The following is a 27,661-nucleotide window of genomic DNA, read 5'->3' as shown; positions in this document are numbered from 1 at the left end:
TGTTTTCCTTCACACCTGGTTCCAATCCCATCAATTACATGTTGTGAATTTAACCCTGTTTCCCCTCATGTCCTTGTCGGAGATTGTTTTGTTTGTATGTGATGTGCAATTTAATGTTGGTGTGCGACGGGTTTTGTACCCACTTTGTTATTTTGTACATTTTGGTTGTTTTGGAGTTTGGTCAGCATTTATTAAATAACTCAGTTTATACCAAGTTCATTCTCCTGCGCCTAACTTCCCTGCCACCAACACGCACCCCTTACATAGGGTTACAATTACTGTAGGGTTAGGGTTACAAGTAGGGTTACAGGCTGACTACACCGCTCGCGTCGCAAAATACATTTTGAAATCTATATTATTCAATTATTGCACCCACACTGCTCGCGCGGGCCAACGAGCATCTGTGTTGCCAAGGGCTAAAATAGAAGTCAGTTCTATTTGTGACGCAGATCGCGCTGCAAGTCCTGCCTCTCCCATCTTCTCATTGGTTTATAGAAGCAGGTACCCACGTGCCATCTCCTCATTGGTTATACCCACGTGGGTGACTGAAAGACGAACGAGATCAGTGGCGTTACTGCACCTAATTTATGGAAGTTGCCAATCGCAATATAAAGTCAAGAGAAGAAAAAGCCTAGGCGAGATGACTAGAAACGATTCGGTTGACCGTTTTGTGTGTGGATTAATTGTCGGAGTAGAGGACCTTGTGCATTTCAGGCAAAATAACAACTTGGTGTTTATATCACAGGACAAATTAGCTAGCAACAGCAAGCTAGCTAAATATAACAAATTAGCTAGCAAGTGCAAGCTAGCTAGCCAAATTGCCATAAATGTTTAATGCTTTTCGACCTGTCCCCAAATGAATGTAATGGGTTCAGAGTTTATTTGATATTTTAACCTGCATGTTGTGATCGTGTTTGGTGTGGGGGGACAAAATACATTTATGTAAGATGGCGCACGCGCGCAGCCGATTTAGGTTCTGTGTTAGGCATTAAGATTTGTGTTAGGAGTTAGGGTTGTGTTTAGTTTTGGGGTTAGGGGTTTAGGGAAAATAGGATTTTGAATCGGTATACATTTTTTGATCCCCACTTCGATAGTAAAAAAAAGTGTGTGAGTGTGTATGGGCAATGACTTTCATTGTCAACATGTGAATTTTTAATAGGTTTTGTTTTTTACAAAATATAATAATTATAATTACAAACCAACATAAACAGAAGAAGTACGATATAAATGCCCCGATAGTCAACATCCAGAACCTCCTGTAAACGGTTGAAGAAAACACAGATCTAGAACAGCTTAGGTCAGAGCAGGGAGTAGAGGATGACCCAACCTATAAAAATAAATAAAGATATGGAGTTTTCCTGCTGTCAGGGCAGAGAGCACAAGGGACGTATTCTCTCCGGGCCCACCTGAGCAGGGGTTGTGAAGCAGGCAGGCTCTTCAGACTATGTGACAGCCGAGATCCTCTAGTGGCAGGATACTGTAGAGCATCACTGAAACCTGGGAATGTATAGCTAACTATATATCACATTCTCCATCTGCAACATTCTTAATATTGCATCCTTCTGAACACACACGTTTTGGGTTGATGTCCTTCAATGCCATTGGGCTTTTTCAATGACTGTTACCCCCAAGGTTGCATGTGTGATTCAGCGTAATATCCAACACTTAATCACACAACAGGAGTTGAGATACATAGAAGAAGCCAGAGGCTACAAAACCTGAGTAACTGTGTATTCAGTGACTTACCTACAGTAACATTTACAATAATGCGCAAAACACAGGCTAACGTGCCTACCATGGTTGTCAGGCAATTGTGAGAGTTTGGTTCTGTACAAGACCTTTCAAATGTCAACATAAACTAGAAAGAACACAAAAGTACTCCCATCGCAAACTCTGGTTTCTTATTGCAAACCTTCCAAAACATTTCTGAACAAGGAACAAGAAAATAAAAACATTGTGACAATCTCAAAAGCATTGTTTCATGGTATTCTTATACAGATCTTTCCTTTTAAACAGACTGTATACAAAACCTTCCGTTTCAGTTGTGGATGTTCAAGAGAGGTGGAACCACAGTGAACCAGGGAGGCTGATCCTACCTAAGAGGTCCACAGTCAGAGTGGTGAAGAGTCATACAAGTGCAGAATGAACACTGCTCATAGAAACAGCCTTATCAGATCTAATAGAGGGAGAACATCTCTTGTGGACATACTGCTATAATATGGCGTCCAGGTCATGCTGTCTGTCTGCTGCTCATTGTTCCCAGTAAATGTTGGGAAATCAGTGAGGGATGTTACATCTGTCTCTAGTTCTGCTCTGGAAGAGGAGGAGGCCACTGCAAAGAACATCAGGATAATTGCTTTGGCCTTGGAGCTATCATCAAGCCCACCCGCTTTTCCAGTACCAACATTACCTAAGAATTCTCTAAGAACTGGGAAAATCCCTGTAGAACGACAGGCCTTCCAGAACAGACCTACCCACAGGTAGGTAAGCCATTGCGCTTATGTGCAGTGGGAGCCCCCCTAGTAAACACTATGATACAGGTATGCCCATCTCCCCGTAAAAACATAGTTTCTCTCCTGGGGAGTTTCACACCAACACATGAGTAAGCTCTGGTCCAAGTTTACTTCAACAGGAAATAATTAGAAGTACAGACAACCCAGGTGTTATTGGAATGTTCTCCAGAGTAAAGACACCCTTCTTCCTCCCCTTACTGTGCGAGAGAGCGGGGGTGCTGGACGGGAGGGGGGCACAGGGCTGAGGGACACAGGTAACTGCTGATGGCCCCAAAGTCAGAAGTGACGGAGACTGAGGGGGCAATGGCGGGTGAGGTCTGGGGGATGGAGGGCAGGGAGAAGTCTACCTGCAACCCTTGGGAGTCCCCATCCTCTGGCCCCATGGACAGGCCGTCTGGAAGGAAAGGCCCCAGCTGCAGCTGGTAGAAACCAGAACCCAGGAGAGGAGGCTCCGCTGGGGGGCACGGGGAGCTGCAGCAGGGCAGTGAGGAGAGGTGGAGCTGGGCAGGGGGCGAGGTGGGACAGTGGCCCGGGCTGGAACAGTTCAGAGAGGGCTCCTGCTGCAGGTCCTCCAGATGGGGGAGTGGAGAGAAGTGGCTGAACAGCTGCTCCCTCAGTGGGCTGGGGCAAGGAGCGCCACACAGCTCCAACACCTCCATCCCCATCTCAGCATCTAGACAAACAGAGAAGAATTACTAGAGAGACTCGAACAAGCAATGGTATACCTCAATGGTAACAATATGTGGCACTAACAGGTTTCCATCCAACCATTTCATGCTGATTAATTACCTGACGCATTAAAAAAAAACTCTTGACCGGCCTGATGGAAACAGCACATTTGCTGTGTAAAATTTCCCAATGTCGACAAAACAAAATACGCTAGACAAGGGTGGATAATATGTTTGTCTGTGAAATAGATTATGCGAAAATTGCGGTGGAAATGCATTTATGCGCAAATGTTACGTTGTACTACCACCACAACGTGGAAAATCAGTTAATAGGGAGATTAAATAAATTATGAACTTCATTAAAAAAAATCCTCAACCATCTAGACACAATACCACATAATGACAAAGTAAAAACATGTTTTTAGACATTTTTGCATATTTCTTGAAAATGAAATACACTACATGACCAAAAGTATGTGGACACCTGCTCGAACGAACATCTCATTCCAAAATCATGGGAATTAATATGGAGTTGGTCCCCCCTTTACTGCTATAACAGCCTCCACTCTTCTGGGAAGGCTTTCCACTAGATGTTGGAACATTGCTGAGGGGACTTGCTTCCATTCAGCCACAAGAGCATAAGAGAGGTCGGGCAATGAGGCCTGGCTCACAGTCGGCGTTCGAACCCCTCTTTTACGGTACTGCTACTCTCTGTTATTATATATGCATAGTCACTTTAACCATATCTACATGTACATACTACCTCAATCAGCCCGACTAACCGGTGCCTGTATATAGCCTCGCTACTGTTATTTTTCACTGTCTTTTTTACTGTTGTTTTTATTTCTTTACTGACCTATTGTTTACCTAATACCTTTTTTGCACTGTTGGTTAGAGCCTTTAAGTAAGCATTTCACTGTAAGGTCTACACCTGTTGTATTTGGCGCACGTGACAAACTTTGATTTGATTAATCTCAAAGGTGTTCGATGGAGTTGAGGCCATGGCTCTGTGCAGGCCAGTCAAGTTCTTCCACACCGATCTCGCCAAACCATTTCTGTAAGGACCTCACTTTGTGCACGGAGATATTGTCATGCTGAAACCGGAAAGGGCCTTCCCCAAACTGTTGCCACAAAGTTGGAAGTACAGAATCGTCTAGAATGTCATTATATGCTGTAGCGTTAAGATTTCCCTTCACTGGAATTAATGGTTCTAGCCCGAACCATGAAAAAACAGCCCCAGATCCTTATTCCTCCTCTACCAAACTGTACCATTTGCAATATGAATTGGGGCAGATAGAGTTCTCCTGGCAACCACCAAACTCAGATTCATCCGTCGGACTGCCAAATGGTGAAGCGTGATTCCTCAGTCCAGAGAACTCGTTTCCACTAGTCCAGGGTCCAATGGCGGCGAGCTTTACACCACTCTAGCCAACGCTTGGCATTGCACATGGTGATCTTAGGCTTGTGTCCGGATGCTCGGCCATGGAAACCCATTTAATGAAGCTCCCGACTAACAGTTATTGTGCTGATATCGCTTCCAGAGGCAGATTGGAACTCGGTAGTGAGAGTTGCAACCGAGGACAAATGAGTTTTACGAGCTACGCGCTTCAGCACATGGCAGTCCCATTCTGTGAGCTTGTGTGGTCTACCACTTCGCGCCACATTGAAAGTCACTGAGCTCTTCAGTAAGGCCATTCTACTGCCAATGTTGGTCAATGGAGATTGCATGGCTATGTGCTCAATTTTATACACCTGTCAGCAACTGGTGTGCCTGAAATAGCAGAATCCACTACTTTTGTATATACAGTGCATTCGGAAAGTATTCAGACCACTTGATTTTTTACACATTTTGTTAAGTTACAGCTTTATTATAAAATGGATAAATGTGTAGATTGATGAGGGAAAAAATATATTGAATTAAAAAAAAATGTAATCAACATTTTGTTATATAACAGGACAACGACCCTAAGCACAGCCAAGACAACGCAGGAGTGGATTTGGGACAAGTCTCTGAATGTCCTTGAGTGGCCCAGCCAGAGCCTGGACTTGAACCTGATCGAACATCTCTGGAGAGACTTGAAAATAGCTGTGCAGCGACGCTCCCCATCCAACCTGACAGAGCTTGAGAGGATCTGCAGAAAAGAATGGGAGAAACTCCCCAAATACAGGTGTGCCAAGCTTGTAGCGTCATACCTAAGAAGACTCAAGTCTGTAATCGCTGCCAAAGACTCTTCAGCAAAATACTGAGTAAAGGGTTTGAATACTTACGTAAATGTGATATTTAAGTTTTTTTTTTGTATACATTTGCAAACATTTGTTTAAACCTGTTTCTAATATGATTTAATCCATTTGAAATAAGGCTGTAATGTAACAAAATGTGGAAAAAGTCAAGGGGTCGGAATATCTTCCGAATGCACTGTCTGTGCAATATGTCATCACACACAGGTTTTTATCCACAACAAGTCCGTTTAAGGGAAACACACCTCTGGTGGGAAAATGCTTTAATTTAATTTTTTTTATCTATGCATTTAAAAAAAAAAATCACATGGAATACTGCTATCAATTGGATGGAAACCCAGCTACTGACATTGGGCAGTGGTTCCCTTTTCTCCCCTTACTAGTTCGGTATTCATCCAATTTGTGAATATTATCAAATCTGCATTGAAATGAATTGAGCATTTTCCCACCAGAGGTGTGTTTCCATCAAATTGACTTGTTGCGGATAAGAATCTGTGCATGATGATGTAGTGCATGATGACGTAGTGCACATAAAAAGCACTTAAGTTTCCATCTACCGGAAAAAAAGTTGAATGTGAATTCCATCACATTTTCAACTCTACCAATGACTTTGTCACAAAAACTGTTGCGATAATTAGCAAACTTGCCCAACCTGGTTTTGGACGAATGCTCTGTAGACAAAAGTTAGTTGACACGGTGGAAAGGATAGCTTATATGATGAGATATGGACAAGAGCAAGATCATTTTAATTTGATAATTGGCAACAAAGCACTGATTATCATGTCACCAGCATTGAAATACCCTCAATATTAATTAGAAATTTGCATGAAGCTCATCATGCACTTAACCACCATGTGAAGTTCATCATAATGTATTTAATCTTCCTATAAACTCTTCATGCTTGTCCACGTCGTGGTCATAGTATGCTATAACGTAACATATCATTGTGTGACTCCAAGTTTCCACCGCAAATGTCAGAATCTTTTTAACTGAGAAAAAAATGATCCACCCTTGTCCAGCGTATTTTCTTTTGTCGCCATAAGGAAATTCGACCGACAATTTTTCTGTTTCCATGAGGCCTGTCTTGATTATTTTTGCAACAGGTAATTCATTAATGCTAATGAATTACCTGTCTGCTCTAGTTCTGACCTCATGAATACCTGACCTCATGAAACTTGTTTGGCTTCATATTTTCAATCAGCAAAAACAGCAACAGCAGAAATTGGATGAGCATGAGGATGTTTTGAAGGCACTGTAAGTGAGTGGTTTCTGTGATACTGTATATTTTTTTTCTCTCACCCTTACAGGAAATAGACAACATTTTGTGTGAACTGGTTGAATCTGACTGCCTATTAAACACTGTGCACCCAAGACTCCAGTGGGGTTAGTATGTGCTAGGTAGGTCAGGCACAGTTTGAGTCTTTACCTGGTGGCTCGGCCTGGTCAATCTTCACCTGGTGGCCCTGCCTGGTTAGTCTTTACCTGGTGGCCCTGCCTGGTTAGTCTTTACCTGGTGGCCCTGCCTGGTTAGAGTCTTTACCTGGTGGCCCTGCCTGGTTAGTCTTTACCTGGTGGCCCTGCCTGGTTAGAGTCTTTACCTGTGGCCCTGCCTGGTTAAGAGTCTTTACCTGGTGCCCTGCCTGGTTAGAGTCTTTACCTGGTGGCCCTGCCTGGTTAGTCTTTACCTGTGGGCCTGCCTGGTTAGTCTTTACCTGGTGGCCCTGCCTGGTTAGAGTCTTTACCTGGTGGGCCCTGCCTGGTTAGTCTTTACCTGGTGGCCCTGCCTGGTTAGAGTCTTTACCTGGTGGCCCTGCCTGGTTAGAGTCTTTACCTGGTGGCCCTGCCTGGTTAGAGTCTTTACCTGGTGGCCCTGCCTGGTTAGAGTCTTTACCTGGTGGCCCTGCCTGGTTAGAGTCTTTACCTGGTGGCCCCATCTGGTAAGAGTTTTTACCTAGTGGCCCCATCTGGTTAGATTCTTTACCTTGTAGCCCTGCCTGGTTAGAGTGGCCTGTGTGCAGTGAGCTCAGGGCTTTAAGAGAAAGCGGGGCGTTCGTCTGCGACGTGGACGGCCCTCCTCCTCTGGAACGCCATGCCAACAAAGGTAGAAACACCACAGGCAAACACACAAACCAATGGGAAAACACAGATGCACACAGGTGGGATAAAACAATACATCAAAATGCTTCAAATCATATGTTCATGAATACAACACATCAAATTGAGGCAAACAATGTAATCAAGACAAATAATAATAAGACAAAGAGTGGGGTGGTTATGAAATGGTGAGAGGGTGGATGGCATGTATGACTATTATGGATCCAGCGAACTCTTATGACCTCAGTCTTAAAACAAGCTGTAGTGTTTGTGGCGTGTTGGTTTCATTTTACAAACATGTTTTAAAAAATCATTTGTTCTATTTTTCTCTCTATTATCATCACTGCATTGTTGGGAAAGAGCTCTCAAGGTAAGAATTGCACTGTACTGTACACCTTTTGTATCCTGTGCACATGGCGAATAAACACTGAAACTTTAATGCTCTGGGGCAGGGATCAAGGCCAGGGCTGTGGTATAGGACTGGGGCTAGAGAAGGAGCTAAGGCTAAGGGCTGGGGCTATGGGGTAACCAGGGAAGGGGTTACCTTGCTTGTCCAGGTCTATGACTGGTGGATGTGAGGGGGGCTGAATCTGGGAGCACCCCTCCATCTCCCCAACCTCTCCATCCTGCTCTCCATCCTCCCTGGAAAACACAAAGCAGAAGGAAACGGCTTGTGAAGGAAAAACCGTTCCAACTACACCTGAACTTGTCCAAGAAGAAAACTAATTTCCATTCTCAGATTCAAACCATTTTGTTATTGTTATGAGTACTGAACACGACCCAGAACTCCCAGCATGATATCAGCTAAACATATCAAACCTCTCTAGTCTGAAAACAATGACAATGGGGATGTTATATTGAGATACGCTACTTCTGCTTGTCTACATCTGTTATTTATTCCGATCAAGATGATCCTATTACATTCCCATCACCGTACAGTGCGTCTACACCTTTGTATTAAAATGTGTCCGCTGTGTCTGGATTTCCTTTTCCTGTGCTCTATTTAAATAAGCTATTATTCTGGGAATGATGCCAGGCTAAGTAGACGATCATGACAACAACAACTTGATGGTAGTGTCATAGTAGTGCCTGCAATTCTAAACTTTACTCAACTTGATGGTAGTATTTGCCAACTCAGCTGGCATTGAAATGGGGCTTGACTCTCAGGTCTAGACATGGTCATATCTGCAGTGCTACTCACATGCTCCCTGACTGCAGACTGTACTTCTTGCGGCCCAGCTTAGTGGTCTGCTGGGTGAAGTACTCGTGGCGATCCGACTTCTTCCACATGTAGTAATACTCCACACACTCACCCACCGAACGCGTGCGTACCTGACATATAAACACAGTGTGGTTTACTGTTTGCTATGGTATGAATCAGTGAATTTCTTGTCTGATCAATGGAGACAAGCAGGTTTGCACAGGCACGCCTCAGGCTATGCCAGTCTTGGCCATTACTTTAAAAAAAGAGAATTTCAACTTTGTAGAAAATCAGGTTCGCCCCAAACCTGACGTTGGTAGTTTCTGTGCTGCTCACCTTATTGGCCTGAATGAGGTGGAAGTTCTTCCCATGAACTCGATAGCCATGTTCAAAGTTTCGACATTCCTCCTCGCTCCAAGCACACAGCTCCTCTGCACAGAAGACAACAGCAGTTGTCTCTGAACAGACTTAAATGAATTGTTTTGGAGTCATATTACAGGAGCTAACCACGTCAAGATGATTACTATTAATCCATTCACCATTCACCCGTAGACCACCGCAATGGGGCGGCGCACAACTGGCACCGCGTCGTTCGGGTTTGGCCGGGGTAGGCCGTCATTGTAACTGACATGTCTAGTTAAATAAAGGTTAAATAAAATAAAAAAATCGAATAAACTCCTCTGACTGCTTGATTTCCATTATCTAGCTACACTAAATTACCAAAAGTATATGAACACCTGCTCGTCGAACATCTCATTCCAAAATCATGGGCATTAACATAGAGTTGGTCCCCCCTTTGCTGCTATAACAGCCTCCACTCTTCTGGGAAGGCTTTGCACTAGATGTTAGAACATTGCTTCCATTCAGCCACAAGAGCATTAGTGAGGTTGGGCACTGATGCTGGGCGATGAGGCCTGGCTTACAGTCGGCGTTCCAATTCATTACAAAAGTGTTCGATTGGGTTGAGGTCAGGATACTGTGAAGGCCAGTCAAGTCCTTCCACACCGATCTTGACAAACCATTTCTGTATGGACCTCACTTTGTGCACAGGGGGATTGTCATGCTGAAACAGGAAAGGTCCTTCCCCAAATTGTTACCACAAAGTTGGAAGCACAGAATCGTCTAGAATGTCATTGTATGCTGTAGCATTAAGTTTTCCCTTCACTGGAACTAAGGGGCCTAGCCCGAACCATGAAAAATGAAAAACAGCCCCAGACCATTATTCCTCCTCCACCAAACTTTACAATTGGCACTATGCATTGGGGCAGGTAGCGTTCTCCTGGCATCCGCCAAACCCAGATTTGTCCGTGGGATTGCCATATGGTGAGGTGTGATTCATCACTCCAGAGAATGTGTTTCCACCGCTCCAGAGTCCAATGGCGGCGAGCTTTACACCACTCCAGCCGACGCTGGGCATTGCACATGGTGATCTTAGGCTTGTGTGCAGCTGCTCGGCCATGGAAACCCATTTCATTTCATGCTTACAGAGGTAGTTTGGAACTCGGTAGTGTGTTGCAACCGAGGACAAACAATTTTTACGCGGTAGGCTCTTTAGCACTCTGCGGTCCCGTTCTGTGCGCATGTGTGGCATACCACTTCGCCGCTGAGCCGTTGTTGCTCCTGGACATTTCCACTTCACAAAAACAGCACTTACAGTTGACCGCGGCAGCTCTAGCAGGGCAGAAATTTGACGAACTGACTTGTTGGAAAGGTGGCATCCTATGACAGTGGCACGTTGAAAGTCACTGAGGTCTTCAGTGAGGCCATTCTACGGCTAATGTTTGTCTATGGATATTGCATGGCTGTGTGCTCGATTTTATACACCTGTCAGCAACGGGTGTGGCTGAAATAGCCGAATCCACTAATTTGAATGGGTGTCCACATACTTTTGTATATATAGTGTATATTATAATACCGCAAGCCAATGAATCAAACCCGCATTAAGCCTAAAACATAGGCAACAAACGTAAGTTGATAGATTTGTCAGCCTACACTGGAGAGGGCACAATAGGCTACATTTTAACCTACACTCTAGAGCTCTGCTACCCGACCCCCGGCATTACACATTTGGTTAAAGGCCAGGTAGGGGCTGTTTTTTCATCGATAACTAGGGTATGGGCAGGGCTCGCATATCACTAAATTGATCACTAACATTTTGAAGCTGAGACATTTGCTTGTGCTCTGCTACGCAGTACAGTCATATCAGATTAAGATCATAACATGGTGTCAGAAGTGCTTCAACCTCGTCAAATATAAAACAGGAGACATTATTTAACAGAAAATAATAAATGTTCCTTAAGTTGTCTGAGTTTAGAGTGACGAAAAGTGGGTAACTGCAAACTGGTCTCTCATGACTCTTCATTGAGCAGAGCAGCCCAGGCTGAGCCATTGCTATGGATACTCACAGACTCAGAGAGCCATGAGCAGAGCGATCTGCGTGCAGGGAGCGTGTGACAAACAGAGAAGAGCAGCTAATGGATTTACTAACAGGCTCGGGCTTACAATGAATGCCCAAGCAGGGCTTTACTACACTCCCAGCTTGGATGTGTGCGGCAGAAATGCAGGATGAAAAACTATTTGTAGCGTTAGTCAAGATGACAGTAGGCCTAGGACAATACTAGTATCGCAATAACGAAGCAGAACTAACTCTTTGGTCCTATATGTGCTATAAATTGGAATATAAATTCATGTGATTCTGGATGACAACATAATGATGTTTGTTTCCAACATTAGGGCTGTTTTCCTAAAGAAGTTACACCCGCTTCGTGTTTTGATTTCTTGCCACGACACTAACGAGTATCGCGATAGATGACAGATTCAAAAAGGTTTTCAGAGTAGGACTGCTGATATGAATACGATTACAAGCCCTGGGATTTAGATGAAATATTTCACCTAGGCCAATATATAAGTGTATTTTTAAGTTGTTGGTAACATGGGATCGTGGTGGGTCTATCAAATAATTGAATTTCCAAGGGAAAGCAAAGATTAAGCTCCAAAGAAACCAAAGAAATTCCACGGTCCTACACAAAATGTTTATTTTTAATGCTCTGAAATTTAGAATACTAGCATCATTCAGAGACTAAACAGCTGTAGAGAATTAACACACAGGGGTGGGCAATGAGACAATGAGACAAGGTCATGATTGGATTGCAATTGTATATCACGAAATTGGGGAAAAAAGGGGAAAATACCAAAAAGATAAAAATTCGAATAATAATTTGGTGACGTTAATGAGTCATTTATATGAGTTAATAGACTCTTGAAAGATTAGTCAAAACGAGGACTATAAGAGATCCTAATTAAATCAAAAAGAGTTGTTGTCACGAGTAAGATGACATATTACCTACTATATAGCAGTAATAAATGTGTCGTGGACGGTCTTACCGCTGAATACTTTCACATTAAAGCGCATTCGTCTCAGTGCCTCCTCTGCATTAAAGCTGCATTTCACCAGCTCATACAGAGCCTGAGAGACGGAAAGAAAGAGAAAAGAAAGCAAACAGTTGTGACAGAAGTCTGTGACCTCAACCAGAGGATGAACTGTGCAGAAATCACTCGACATGCAAACAAAGTTAATAGATTTACATATGACGATCCAGCCCTACTAAGTCCCACTCTGTTTCTGCTTTACGACACAGTTTCAAGTTTTATCAATCGTATGTACAAGATACATATGGTATACACCGTCCAACTAAATGATTACTTGCAGGTTCCTCCTCGACAATGCAACAATAAGAAATACAGTTGAAGTCGGAAGTTTACATACACTTAGGATGGAGTCATTAAAACTCCTTTTTCAACCACTCCACAAATGTTTTGTTAATAAACTATAGTTTTGGCAAGTCGGTTAGGACATCTACTTTGTGCATGAAACAAGTCATTTTTCCAACAATTGTTTACAGACAGATTACTTCATTTATAATTCACTGTATCACAATTCCAGTGGGTCAGAAGTTTACATACACTAAGTTGACTGTGCCTTTAAACAGCTTGAAAAATTCCAGAAAATGATGCCATGGCTTTAGAAGCTTCTGATAGGCTAATTGACATCATTTGAGTCAATTGGAGGTGTACCTGTATTTCAAGGCCTACCTTCAAACTTAGTGCCTCTTTGCTTAACATCATGGAAAAATCCAAAGAAATCAGCCAAGACCTCAGAAAAAAATTGCAGACCTACACAAGTCTGGTTCATCCTTGGGAGCAATTTCCAAACGCCTGAAGGTACCACATTCATCTTTACAAACAATAGTACGCAAGTATAAACACCATGGGACCACGCAGCCGTCATACCGCTCAGGAAGGAGACGCGTTCTGTCTCCTAGAGATGAACGTACTTTGGTGTGAAAAGTGCAAATCAATCCCTGAACAACAGCAAAGAATCTTGTGAAGATGCTGGAGGAAAAAGTATCTATATCCACAATAAAACGAGTCCTATATCGACATAACCTGAAAGGCCGCTCAGCAAGGAAGAAGCCACTGCTCCAAAACCGCCATAAAAAAGCCAGACTACGGTTTGCAACTGCACATGGGGACAAAGATGGTACTTTTTGGAGAAATGTCCTCTGGTCTGATGAAACAAAAATAGAACCGTTTGGCCATAATGACCATCGTTATGTTTGGAGGAAAAAGGGGGAGGCTTGCAAACCGAAGAAAACAATTCCAACCGGGTGGGTCTTCCAAATGGACAATGACAATGACCCCAAATGGACAATGACCCCAAGCATACTTCCAAAGTTGTGGCAAGGACTACAATGTCAATGAATTGGAGTGGCCATCCCAAAGCCTTGACCTCAATCCTATAGAACATTTGTGGGCAGAACTGAAAAAGTGTGTGCGAGCAAGGGGCCTACAAACCTGACTCAGTTACACCAGCTGTCAGGAGGAATGGGCCAAAATTCTCCCAACTTATTGTGGGAGGCTTGTGGAAGGCTACCCAAACCGTTTGACCCAAGTTAAACAATTGAAAGGCAATGCTACCAAATACTAATTGAGTGTATGTAAACTTCTGACCCACTGGGAATGTGATGAAAGAAATAAAAGCTAAAATAAATCATTCTCTCTACTATTATTCTGACATTTCACATTCTAAAATAAAGTGGTGATCCTAACTGACCTAAGACAGGGATTTTTTTTGTATGTAAACTTCCGACTTCAACTGTAATAAAAGATAAGAATACGAACATAAAGTAAATGACCCAACCCACTACATTACTTGTTCATTGTCTTTGATTATGTCCCCGTTGATGAGGGTGTCTACAGCCCCGTCCTGGCCTCCCCGTCTCTGGGCACTTAGCAGGAACTCCTTTACAGCCTGGCCTGGCAACATGTCTGGGGTCCACAGGAGCTGGTCCTCATTCTCATAGACTGGGAACAGGAGATGGAGAGATAGTGATAGAGACACAGGTATAAGGATGTGTGTGAGACTGAGGCAAAGTGTCAACACACTAATCCAAAATGTACACTGATTCTGAAAGGGTCAATTGGGGGTTACCTCTCTCCTGGTATGAGTATGGGCTGAGAGGAGGGATTTTGGCTTGGTACATTGAGCCCACCATGATGTCCTGGAAAAATAACAACCACAGTGCCAGTCACAAAGGCACTACAGAAAACAGGTTGTTATATTTCCCTAAATAGTAATTGTAGAATATTTGAGCTCAGTTCAGTAGGCCCCAGTGTCTCACCTTGCGTTCATCATTGGATGGAATGGAGGTGTTGTCGTCATCATCATCTGAGACATCTTCTGAGGAGCTGACGAAGGTGCCTTTGTCTCCATCTGCCATGGAATGGGCTGGCACATGGGAACATTTATTACATCAATATGTAGCATTCTCATAACACCACCAGTTAACAACTTCAAGGTACAACAAATTACTTTTGGCATAAAGGGGCCCTCAGGCCATAAAAAAAATATATTGATGTGATATGATAAGAAGGGGATTCTCCTGAGTGGTGAGCTGGGTGGGTGGGAAGTGGTAGCTGTGCTCCAAAAGTAGAAGTGTGTCATACCCATTATATAAAGGTAACTGCCAAAATAAAGGAAACACTTAAGTAAATGAGGGATACAAAGTATATTGAAAGCAGGTGCTTTCAATACAGGTGCTTTTCATTTTTGCCATTGAAAAAGATATTGCAATATTGGTATCATCACAGCCCTAATACTCTATATGACATTATTGGTCATACCTCTTAGGTGGCGGCGGAAGAGGAGGTCAGGGGAATGGGAGGTGACAGAGAGAGTGAGGTCATCAGCTGATGACTCCTCTTCATCCTCTCCTGAGAACAGATCTTTAGCAATCTGGTCCTGGAAGAATGGAACAGTCCATTACTGTCTCAAAGGAATAGTTCACTACCTTCTCTAAGCATCACACTCTTTAATGGAATTTATGATACATAAACATGATTTAGTATTTTTCATGTTTTCTGAGTGTTTGTAGACTAGACAGGGCATCAAGAGCCCATCTTAACTCAATTCCTTAAGGGCCAAGTCATAATTACTCATACAAGAATCAATAGACATCATGTCAACGCCAGAACATGTATCCTATAATGCTCTTGAATGCAGAACTGCATAGCTCCTCGACAATCACAGTGTACTCTATGCTGGTTTTCCTTCTTGCCTTTTAACTAGTGATTGATTTCTGCTTGGAAAACCAGGTGGGTGCACCAATAACCAATTATACCACATCCGTGCATCGAGGACATCATCCCCACAGTGACCGCGTGTACATATCCAAAACAGAAGCCATGGATTCCAGGCAACATCCCGCTACGCCCTACGACGAACCATCAAACAGGCAAAGCTTCAATACATGACTAAGATCGAATCCTCCTACAACAGCTCTAATGCTTGTCAGATGTGGCAGGGCTAGCAAACTATCACGGATTACAAATGGAAACCCAGGCACGAACCGTCCAGTGACGCGAGCCTACCAGAATAGCTAAATGAACCATGCATGAGAGCACTGACTGTGTGATCATGCTCTCCATAGCCGATGTGAGTAAGACCTTTAAACAGGTTAACATTCACAAGGCCGCAGAGCAAGAATGATTACCAGGACGCATACTCAGAGCATGCGCTGACCAGCTGGCAAGTGTCTTCACTGACATTTTTAACTTCTCCCTGACCCAGTCCGTAATATCTACATGTTTCAAGCAAACCACCATAGTCCATGTGCCCAAAAACGCCAAGGTAACCTGTCTAAATGACTATCTCCCCGTAGCACTCACATCTGTAGCCATGAAATGCTTTGAAAGGCTGGTCATGGCTCACATCAACACCAGCATCCCAGAAACATCCCAGAAACTCTGGACTCACTCCAATTTGCATACAGCCACCAACAGATCCACAGACGCCGCAATCTCTATTGCACTCCAAACTGCCCTATCCCACCTGGACAAAAGGAATGCCTACGTTCCAGCGTTCAACACCATAGTGCCCTCCAAGCTCATCACTAAGCTAAGGACCCTGGGACTGAACACCCTTTGCAACTGGATCCTGGACTTCCCGATGGGCCACCCCAGGTGGTGAGTATTGGCAACAACACATCCGCCACGCTGACCATCAACACGGGGCCCCTCAGGGGTTCGTGCTTAGTACCCTCCTGTACACTCTGTTCACCTACGACTGCGTGGCCACGCACCACTCCAACACTATAATTAAGTTTGCCACCGACACAATGGTGAAACAATCCTCATCAATATACACACAATACCCCATAATGACAAAGCAAAAACAGGTTTTTAGACATTTTTTAAAATATATTAAAAATAAACTGAAATACCTTATTTACAGAAATATTCAGACCCTTTGCTATGACACTCGAAATTGAGCTCAGGTGCATTCTGTTTACATTGATCATCCTTGAGATGTGGTAAATTCAATTGATTGGACATGATTTGGAAAGGCACACACCTGTCTATCAGTGGCGGAGGAAAGGAAAGGAGGAAAGGGAGGACCATCCTCATCAGTGAATTTCATAAAAATAAAAATGGTAAAACATTGAAAAAGTTATCCTTTTTAGATAAAACTATACTAAATATATTCACGTCACCAAATAGTTGATTAAAACACACTGTTTTGCAATGAAGGTCTACAGTAGCCTAAGCAGCACTCTGTAGGGTAGCACTATGGTGTAGCCGGAGAACAGCTAGCTTCCGTCCTCCTCTTGGTACATTGACTTCAATACAAAAACTAGGAGGCACTTGGTTCTCACCCCCTTCCATAGACTTACACAGTAAATTATGACAACTTCCGGAGGACTTCCTCCAACCTATCAGAGCTCTTGCAGCAATGAACTGACATGTTGTCCACCCAAGCAAAGGATCAGAGAATGAATCTAGTACTGAAAGCATTAGCTACAGATGGCTAGCACTGCAGTGCATAAGATGATGAGGTGAGAAGTTGACTCAAAGCGAGAGAAAGACAATAGTTGAACAGTTTTCAACAAATACATTTCTTAAAAAATGAAGGAGAAGCAAGAGAGAGAGAGAGAGAGAGAGAGAGAGAGAGAGAGAGAGAGAGAGAGCGTGTCATTTTTCTTCACTTTCAGTTTCACTTACTTAGCTAGCAAATGCAGCTGGCTAGTTTAGCTACTCAAACACCTGGCTCAAACTGAGGGATGCTATGTTAGCTAGCTGGCTATGACTATCCAACACAACACTGGAACTCTTCCAAGTCAAGGTAAGCTTTTGGTTTTATTAATTTATTGCCACTGGGGCCCGCCGGTGTAACTGCTTACTGACTTTACACTGTAACATTACTGCATTATTAGCTAATATGGGGACAACAATGTAGATGGTTTGCCTTGGAAAGTTTTTTTTAAGCCTGGTCACATACAGCTGATGTGTTGTTCATTGAAGTCCACAAACGAAGGGAAAAGGTGAGAGGAGAGGAGTGCATAGAGGCGAGAAGGAATAACAATGCTATGAACGTGAACTGTGTTTATGCATGATCAGGGGTGTATTCATTCCACCGATTCTGTTGAAAAACGTTTCATAAACGGAAGCAATCGAAACAGGGATAAAAAAGAATTAGTTCAATTGAAACTCTCGTTTGCAACTGTTGGACTAATGATTACAACCTAGATAAGCTAGATGCAGGCAAGATTGTGCAAGGCAGTATTGAAAGTCACTGTCTGTCAATGTGTCACTGTCTGTCATCTCAAATTTCTCTCTGGACCTGTGTGCACCTACGTTGTAAAATTTCATTCATAGGCTAGGTTGTAGCAAACTCATGATGGGTATAGGGAGAATTTGAGGATCATGTAGTAGCCTAAACCTATCAATGCTACATTGAGCTGGGTGAATGGAATATGAATGACAGTCATCCAACATATTGTAATAGAAATAAGGCCATGCTCATGAAAATAAATCTTCCTCCCTCATCATAAATGGCACTGACCGCCACTGCTGTCTATATAAGGTCCCACAGTCATGAAGTCAAAGGAATTGTCCATAGAGCTCAGAGACAGGATTGTGTCGAGGCACAGATCTGGGGAAGGGTGCCAAAACATTTCTGCAGCATTGAAGGTCCCCAAGAACACAGTGGCCTCCATTATTCATAAATGGAAGAAGTTTGGAACCGCCAAGACTCTTCCTAGAGCTGGCCAACCGGCCAAACTGAGCAATCAGGGGAGAAGGGCCTTGGTTAGGGAGGTGACCAAGAACCCGATGGTCACTCTGACAGAGCTCCAGCTCTGTGGAGATGAAAGAACCTTCCAGGACAACCATCTCTGCAGCACTCCACCAATCAGGCCGTGATGGTAGAGCGGCCAGACGGAAGCCACTCCTCAGTAAAAGGCACATGACAGCACGCTTGGAGTTTTGGCAAAAATTACCTAAAGGACTCCCACACCATGAGAAACAAGATTCTCTGGTCTGATGAAACCAAGATTGAACTTTATGGCCTGAATGCCAATCGTCACGTCTGGAGGAAACCTGGCACCATCTCTACGGTGAAGCATGGTGGTTGCAGCATCATTCTGTGTGGATGTTTTTCGGCGGGCTGGGAGACTAGTCAGGATCAAGGGAAAGATGAACAGAGCAAAGTACAGACAGATCCTTGATGAAAACCTGCTCCAGAGCGCTCAGTACCTCAGACTGGCTCGAAGGTTCACCTAACAGGACAACTACTCTAAGCACACAGCCAAGACAAAGCAGGAGTGGCTTCGGGACAAGTCTCTGAATGTCCTTGAATGGCCCAGCCTGAGGCCAGACTTGAACCTGATCGAAGATCTATGGAGAGACTAGAAAATAGCTGTGCAGTGACGCTCCCCATCCAACCTGACAGAGCTTGAGAGGATCAGCAGAGAAGAATGGGAGAAAATCCCCAAATACAAGTGTGCCAAGCTTGTAGCCACATTCCCAAGAAGACTCAAGGCAGAAATCGCTGACAAAGGTGCTTCAACAAAGTACTAAGTAAAGGGTCTGAATACTTATGTAAATGTTATATTTCTATTGTTTTTTTTATTTTTATACATTTGCAAAAAAACAGTTTTTGCTCTGTCATTAAGATTGATAAAAGGGGAAAAAACTATTGAATCAATTTTAGAATAAGGCTGAAACAACAAAATGTGGAAAAAGTCAAGGGGATCCTGAATACTTTCTCAATGCACTGTATATGCAATGACTCTCTTGCACAGGCTTGATGTACACTCACTGGACTCTAACCACACACTCACACATACTACACTGACACTCCAACACACACACACACGGACAAAGACACAGGCATATTGACACCACACACACATGCTGCTGCTACTCTATTTATTTTCTATATATAGTCACTTTACACCTACCTACATGAACATATTACCCCAATTACCTCGACTAACCCGTACATTGACTTGGTACCGGGCCACTTGCATATATCCTCGTTATTATGCTACTATTTTTCCTTTAATTTATTTCACTTTTTTAAAAACTTTTAAAAAAACTCTGCATTGTTGACTAAGGTCGTACGTAAGCTTTCGGAGCATTTGACAAATAAAATTAGATTTGATTTACTAACAAATTAATCAATTAAGTACTACGAAGAAACAAAACAAAACCAAAAATCAGCCAGACTGGAACTGGAGGGCCTGAGTTGTTCACCCCTTCTGCAATGCTTTCCTGGCTGTGTTTACAGTTTTATCTGTGGATTACTCCAGTCTCAGGTATGTCTAGTTATACCCAGGTCTCACCTTGTCCAGTGTCATGTCAGGCAGACTGGCTGCTAGCTCGTTGGGCTCCCTGTCCTGCTGCAGGAGGGGATCAGACACCTCATACCCACACAGAGATAGCAGGTCCTCCAGGGGAATCTCACTGCCCTATAGAGAGAGACAGAGAGAGAGAGAGAACGCGAGAGAGTGAGATAAGGGTACATTTGGCAATTAAGTATTGGATAGAATCCATTAATCCAGGCCTGGGCAATTATTTTCCATGGAGGGCCACATTAGAATATATTTTTTCCATCGCGGGCCAGAATCATATTACAGGATTATACATCATGTGTATGACTGTGTTGACAGATATATCAACTGTAAATCACGTCCAGATATGCTACTTATTTAACTTTTTTTACATGCACACAAATAAACCACATCCATCTTCTCCTTTTGGTAGGCATTTTCATTATTAAACATGCAATGAACTACACGGAGGGAAAAGTACACTGTGCATTCAGCACCACGGACAGAACTCTTGTTAACGGGTATGCACAAAAACACAAGAAAGAGAGAGAGCTCAACATTCCATTTAAACTACTCAATCAGTGTGAGGAGTAGCCTCCCGAGTGGCGCAGTGGTCTAAGGCACTGCATCACAGTGCTAGCTGTGCCACTAGAGAACCTGGTTCGAGTCCAGGCTCTGTCACAGCCACCACAACCGGGAGACCCATTGGGCGGCGCACAATTGGCCCAGCGTCTTCCGGGTTAGGGGAGGGTTTGGCCGGCAGGGATGTCCTTGTCCCATCGCACTCTAGTGAATGGTGGGCCGGGCGCATGCACGCTGACACAGTCGCCAGGTGTACAGTGTTTCCTCCGACACATTGGTGTGGCTGGCTTCTGGGTTAAGCAGGCATTGTGTCAAGAAACAGTGCTTCGGAGGATGCATGGCTCTCGACCTTCACCTCTCACAAGTTGCAGCGATGAGACAAGACTGTAACTGAGCAGTGAAGTCAGGTATAGTTTCTGATGTTGCTATGTACAGGATAGCCGCACTGCTTCTTGACACAATGTCTAGTCAATGCCCATCAGACTTAACACTGATTGTTTTATTATATATTTTTTACCCCTTTTTCTCCCTAATTGATAGTTACAGTCTTGTCTCATCCATTCTTTATCTTGCAGTTGAGGGAAATCCACATTTACCTTGTCTTTCAACTTGTCTTTTCATATTTTCTGCGATGTCCACAACACGCCGTGTCACTGTTTGTCTTAACACGGAAACATTTTAAACAGTTCTTTCTTGTCGGGGCAAAGTATTGCTGCAGTCAATTAAACATTCTTTAATGAATTCGCCCTCAGCGAATGGCTTGCTATGTTTAGAAATTTTGTGGGACAATTTTTTTTAAACAATATATATATTTCACCTTTATTTAACCAGGTAAGCCAGTTGAGAACAAGTTCTCATTTACAACTGCGAACTAGCCAAGATAAAGCAAAGTAGTGTGACAAAAACAACACAGAGTTACACATGGGATAAACAATCGTACAGTCAATAACACAATAGAAAAAATCTATATACAGTGTGTGCAAATGAGGTAAGATTAGGGAGGTAAGGCAATAAATAGGCCGTAGTGGCGAAGTAATTACAATTTAGCAATTAAACACTGGAGTGATGGATGTGCAGAAGATGAATGTGCAAGTAGAGATACTGGGGTGCAAAGGAGCAACAAAAAAAATAACAATATGGGGATGAGGTAGTTGGATGGGCTATTTACAGATGGGCTATGTACAATGTGTGCAATGATCTGCAAGCTGATCTGACATTTGATGCTTAAAATTAGTGAGGGAGATATGAGTCTACAGCTTCAGTGATTTTTGCAATTCGTTCCAGTCATTGGCAGCAGAGAACTGTAAGGAAAGGTGGCCAAAGTAGGAATTGGCTTTGGGGGTGACCAGTGAAATATACCTGCTGGAGCGTGTGCTACGGGTGGGTGCTGCTATGGTGACCAGTGAGCTGAGATAAGGCGGGGCTTTACCTAGCAAAGACTTATAGATGACCTGGAGCCAGTGGGTTTGGCGACGAATATGAAGCGAGGGCCAGCCAACGAGAGGGTACAGGTCGCAGTGTTGGGTAGTATATGGGGCTTTGGTGACAAAACAGACGGCACTGTGATAGACTGCATCCAATTTGCTGAGTAGAATGTTGGAGGCTATTTTGTAAATTACATCGCCGAAGTCAAGGATCGGTAGGATAGTCAGACTTACGAGGTTATGTTTGGCAGCATGAGTGAAGGATGCTTTGTTACGAAATAGGAAGACGAATGTAGATTTAATTTTGGATTGGAGATGCTTAATGTGAGTCTGGAAGGAGAGTTTACAGTCTAGCCAGACACATAGGTATTTGTATACAGTACAAAGCTAGCTCTCGCAATTCCGTCGTATGCTGAATGCAGTTTTGTGAAAAGTCCTTGCTGCTTTTGCAACTGTGAAAGCAACTCTTTCGATGCACTTGCCGTCTGCTCAGAAGACATATTCCTATATTTCTCTACATGCTTTGTCTGGAAGTGTCAGGAGAAGTTGTGGTCTTTCAAGACAGTGATGCTCTCTTTGCACACTAAGCGCACAGCTTTCCCTGATACCTCAATAAATACATATTTAGATGTCCACTCTTGCTGGAACACCCTACATTCATTGTCTACTTTCCTTCTTTTTTTTATCTTTGAAAAACTCATTTTTGCTCAATTTCTAGGTAGCTACTATTTGTAACTGTGACATGTCTGTCAACCTGTCAGTCACTGTCTGTCCTCGTGCCGTTGTTATTTATACGTGCCTTCAAAATAAATGTCCCACAAGCGGTGTGAGTTAAATAATTACACAAAGGCGAGTATTCATTGGGCTTTTAATTTGAATAACAAATAAAATAAAATAAACTTTACTATCGCAAATTCTTCATGTGATCTGAGCATGATTCATGATGCATACAGCCCCCGGGCCGGCCTTTGCTCTGCATTAATTCATCACATTATGGAATATTTGACAATCTATTACATATAATAATATTATTCACTCCTGGTCTAGAGGGATGCAGTGAGGTCAGGCTTTTGTCCCAGCCCAGCACTAAAGTTGTGGTTGCCTACTGCTGCCTCTAATGGGTCAACACACCACACCAGATGCCAGAGGAGCTGTACTCACATTTTGGGGACGTGCTGCCATCTTCATTGGGCGGCCCTGTGACTGTGAGGCCCCCAGGCTCTTCTGCAGCTCCACTAGGGCCCTGGACTCCTCCTCTGGCCCCTCATAGCCCTGCCTCAGGATCTCCACTAGGCTGCGTCTGTGATCTCCAGAGCCCATCAAACTAGCTAAAACACACACACACACACACACAACGGGTTACCATCGCGGAGGACCAGTAGGTGCTTGATCCCTGTTCATTCCATTATATACTGAACAACAATATAAACGCAACATGCAACAATTTCAAAGATTCTAATTAGTTACAGTAAATATAAGGAAATCAGTCATTTGAAATAAATAAATAATGCCCTAATCTATGGATTTCACATGACTGGGCAGGGGCGCAGCCATGGGTGGGCCTTGGAGAGCATAGGCCCACCCACTTGGGAGCCAGGTCGACCCACTCGGGAGCCAGGCCCAGCTAATAAAGATGAGTTTTTCCCTACAAAAGGGCTTTATTACAGACAGAAATTCTCCTCAACACCCCTACCCCTCCCCCTCGGACGATCCCGCAGGTGAAGAAGCCGAATGTGGAGGTCCAGGGCTGGCGTGGTTACACGTGGTCTGTGGTTGTGAGGCTGGCTGGATGTACTATCAAATTCTCTAAAACGACATTGGAGGCGGCTTATGGTTGAGAAATTAACATTAAATTCTCTGGCAAAAGCTCTGGTGGAAATTCCTGCAGTCAGCATGCCAATTGCACGCTCCCTCAAGAATTGAGACATCTGTGACATTGTGTTGTGTGACAAAACTGTGTAATGATCATGCTGTTTAATCAGCTCCTTGATATGCCACACCTATCAGGTGGATGGATTATCTTGACTAAGGATAAAAAGCTCACTAACGGTGATGTAAACAAATTTGTGCACAAACAGTCAATTGTCAACTCAACATGGCTTTTATTTAGTCAGGATCATTATGAGATTATAATAAAACATTATAAGGCCTGTCATACATGCTTAAGACAAGCCCTACAATGCATTATAGCAGTATAATTAAGCAATAAGGCCCGAGGGGGTGTGGCACATGGCCAATACACCACAGCTAAGGGCTGTTCATATGCACGAGTGCCTGGATACAGCCCTTAGCCGTGGTATATTGTCCATATATCACAAAACCCTGAGGTGCCTTATTGCTATTATAAAATGGTTACCAACGTTATTAGAACAGTAAAAATAAATGTTTTGTCATACCCGTGGTATACGGTCTGATATACAATGGCTTTCAGGCAATACATTATAGGCTTCCTGCTGTTGTGTAAAGTATTTTTACTTGTTCTGTAATTCAAAGTCGCCTTACAACCACTCATGAATTAAAGAATGGTTGAAGTTAATCCAACAGTGGAAACTAATGGTATTAGAAAAACTGAATTAGACTTTTTGTCAAAATAGAAAATCCCTTAATAGAGTTGACCTATGAACCAACAGTCAAGAGTTAGTTTTCACCTCAAGCAAATACAGCTGTGGTCTACTTAAAACTCTTTCGGGCGAATACTCTCACAAACAATACATTAGTGACAGGTACGTTTATGGCCATTATAACTTCGAAAAGCTTGGTCCACTCCTCTTCAGGACGCAATGACCAGGGCGCTTTCCTGTAACTTGGTGCTGAACGTTCCTTCCTCTGACTCACAAATGGCACGCGAGAGAAGGAAATAGTTCTGGCTATTGCGTTTCCACCCGAAAAGACACCGACAGAGTATCTGAAATAATTCAGACTTCTCTCAAAGTTTGCAGTCCAAATGCATTACTAACGGAGCACACCTGGACCACTTCTTCAGCACCACTGTCGAGGTGGTCTCCGATTGTGTTCTATAGCGCACTATCCGGCAAATTGGGAATGGCTCTTTAATGCGAAGAACGCGGAGAGGCGAGCCTGGGACAAAATGCCCCCATTTTACTTCCTTAATTATCAACACATATTACATTCACAACCTTCTGTAACCCGTTGATACGATTGTAAACATCGATAGCTACCGTCTTGGACGACAGAGGCTCTCAAACTCAGAGCAGTTCCAGAATCATTTAGTCCTCACATTCCTACCCAAGCCCTTTTGCTCACTTACCTCCGCCATTCCGTTTCTGCGCAGGCTGAGGAATGCCCGGATGTTGTAGAGCTATGGCTCTATTCTACAGTATGTACAGCCTACAGACCTAGTTTACTGCCGCAACGTTTCAGCAGCAATGACAGTAAACTACATGACAGATTCTGAAATGAGAGAGTACGCCGTGTACTATTCACGTCTGGTATTGGTACAGGCTTTCATAAATTTGCCATCCCTCTTGCTCTTTGTGAAAATAACTAACAAAGGACAATGATTGAAGTTCAGATGTTTGTAAAGTTGCCCTTTGAACTTAATATCACATGTTTGTTCACCTATGACCCTGAATAGTTATTGTAGCCAATCTGATTGTCATGGTCTAGGGGAGAGTGGGGTAAATTTAGCAGTTTTTTTTATTACATTCAGCATCACTATGTCAAGGGAAATATAGTATTATTTCTAACAAATCTATCTACATATATTTCAGGATGTTGTGTATCCCTGGAAATAATCAGAATTCATGGAATCATAACAGTTTTGAAAACATATAGTACCAGTCAAAAGTTTGGACCCCTACTCATTCAAGGGTTTTTCATTATTTGTACTATTTTCTACATTGTAAAATAATAGTGAAGACATCAAAACTATGAAATAACACACATGGAATCATGTAGTAACCAAAAAAGTGTTAAACAAATCAAAATATATTTTATATTTGAMATTCTTCAAATAGCCCCCCTTTGCCTGATGACAGCTTTGCACACTCTTGGCATTCTCTCAACCAACTTCATGAGGTAGTCACCTGGAATGCATTTCAATTAACAGGTGTGCCTTGGTAAAAGTTCATTTGTGGAATTTCTTTCCATCTTAATGTGTTTGAGCCAATCACTTGTGTTGTGACAAGGTAAGGGTAGTATACAGAAGATAGCCCTATTTGGTAAAACACCAGGTCCATATTATGGCAAGAACAGCTCAAATAAGCAAAGAGAAACGACAGTCCATCATTACTTTAAGACATGAAGGTCAGTCAATACGGAACATTTCAATAACTTTTCTTGAAAGTTTCTTCAAGTGCAGTCACAAAAACCATCAAGCGCTATGATGAAACTGGCTCTCACGAGGACCGCCACAGGATAGGAAGACCCAGAGTTACCTCTGCTGCAGATGATAAGTTCATTCGAGTTACAGCCTCAGAAATTGCAGCCCAAAGAAATAATTCACAGAGTTCAAGTAACAGACACATCTCAACATCAACTGTTCAGAGGAGACTGCGATGTCGTGTGGTTTTGTAAGAAATATACTCTGTGATTCAACAAAAGAGGCGGACATGTTCGAATTCCTACCCATAATAGTGTTCAACGTTCTCCATAGTTTTTTCCCATCACCCTTTTTACTTCATCAATTTTGTGGTGATAGAATCCCTTCTTCTTTCCTTTGTTTAGTTTGGTCACAATATTTCTTTATTTACAATAACTTTGCTTATCAAACAGAGTGCCAGATTTATCTGCCGCTTTTTTGTCATCATAACGCTGAATCATTACATTTCTCAGCTCATCATTAATCTATGGTGCACTGTTTGACCTCACAGTGCATTTTCTTAAAGGCGCATGCTTATCAGCTATACTCACAAATAATTTCATAAACAAATTTAGTGACATTTCATACTTCTAACCATTGCACATTCTTAATCTCATCCACAAATAAGTCCCGATTGAACTCTCTGTAGGACGTTCGGTAGATTACCTTAGGGGCAGCCTTTGCTATTTTAGTTTTCCTAGTGAGTGCAACCAAGTTATGATCACTACAACCTCGTGCCACTGATACAGCTTTAGAACAATGTTCAGGCATGTTAGTAAAAATGTGATCGATACAAGTTGATGATGTGATACCGGACCTATTAGTGAACGTTCTGGTTGGTAATGTCATAACTTGGGTCAGGTTACATGCATACATTGGCAACAGAAATACATTTCTTTCTCATTGGACATTGGTGTTAAAAAAAATCTATATTCATATCTCCCCAAAAATATATTTCCCTATTTTCATTAGATACCTTATCCAAACATTTCGCAAATTACATCAAGATATTTCACATCAGCACTAGGTGGCCTATAGCAGCAACCAACTAGTTTAGGTTTCAAATGTGGTAAATGCACCTGTACCCATAGTGCCTCTAATCCATTCAACACGAAGTCCTTACGTTGTTTTGCTGGAATATGACTCTGGATGTAAACTGCAACTCCACCCCCATATCTATTTCTGTCCCTCCTGAACAAGTTATATCCATGTATAGAGATCTCAGCATCCTCAAAAGAAGAGTCCAGATGAGTCTCTGATATTGCCAATATATGAATATTGTTTGACTGCACTAGACAGCATATTTCATGAAACGTGTTCCTTAAACTGCATATATTCAAGTGAGCAATTAACAGACCTTTCTTTGGTAGATTTACAGTATTTATATGTCCAAACATGAATCAGCATTTGGGATCTGAGAGCGAGATACTCAGTCAGTGTGTGTGTGTG

The 27,661-nt window shown here is 42.9% G+C and overlaps 1 protein-coding gene across 1 annotated transcript; it reads right to left on the bottom strand.

Annotated features, from left to right (window-relative positions):
- Window positions 1-1,140: 1,140 nt before the first annotated feature.
- On the bottom strand, window positions 1,141-25,397 carry mier2 (mesoderm induction early response 1, family member 2). Its single transcript, XM_023999073.2, has 12 exons — window positions 25,160-25,397; window positions 23,053-23,219; window positions 19,898-20,023; window positions 14,898-15,015; window positions 14,396-14,502; window positions 14,206-14,275; window positions 13,927-14,078; window positions 12,099-12,180; window positions 9,051-9,145; window positions 8,715-8,845; window positions 8,058-8,155; window positions 1,141-3,186 (listed from the first exon to the last, which is right to left on the bottom strand). Exons 2-12 carry the CDS (start codon window positions 23,209-23,211, stop codon window positions 2,708-2,710), a joined length of 1,617 nt encoding a protein of 538 aa, XP_023854841.1. The 5' UTR covers window positions 23,212-23,219; window positions 25,160-25,397; the 3' UTR covers window positions 1,141-2,707.
- Window positions 25,398-27,661: the final 2,264 nt, after the last annotated feature.

The sequence above is a fragment of the Salvelinus sp. IW2-2015 genome, linkage group LG13 (genome assembly GCF_002910315.2).
Source record: "Salvelinus sp. IW2-2015 linkage group LG13, ASM291031v2, whole genome shotgun sequence".
Lineage (NCBI taxonomy): Eukaryota > Metazoa > Chordata > Actinopteri > Salmoniformes > Salmonidae > Salvelinus > Salvelinus sp. IW2-2015.
This window is presented reverse-complemented; position numbering and strand designations above follow the sequence as displayed.

What these genes read in the sequence shown, in the direction of transcription:
- mier2 (XM_023999073.2), bottom strand. Translation starts at nt 23,211, where the DNA reads ATGGGCTCTGGAGATCACAGACGCAGCCTAGTGGAGATCCTGAGGCAG. An exon ending in TGGCAGCACGTCCCCAAAAT is followed by an intron (nt 20,024 to 23,052) that starts GTGAGTACAGCT and finishes CTCTCTCTATAG; the next exon opens with GGCAGTGAGATTCCCCTGGA. An exon ending in TAATGTGAAAGTATTCAGCG is followed by an intron (nt 9,146 to 12,098) that starts GTAAGACCGTCC and finishes TCTTCTGTGCAG; the next exon opens with AGGAGCTGTGTGCTTGGAGC.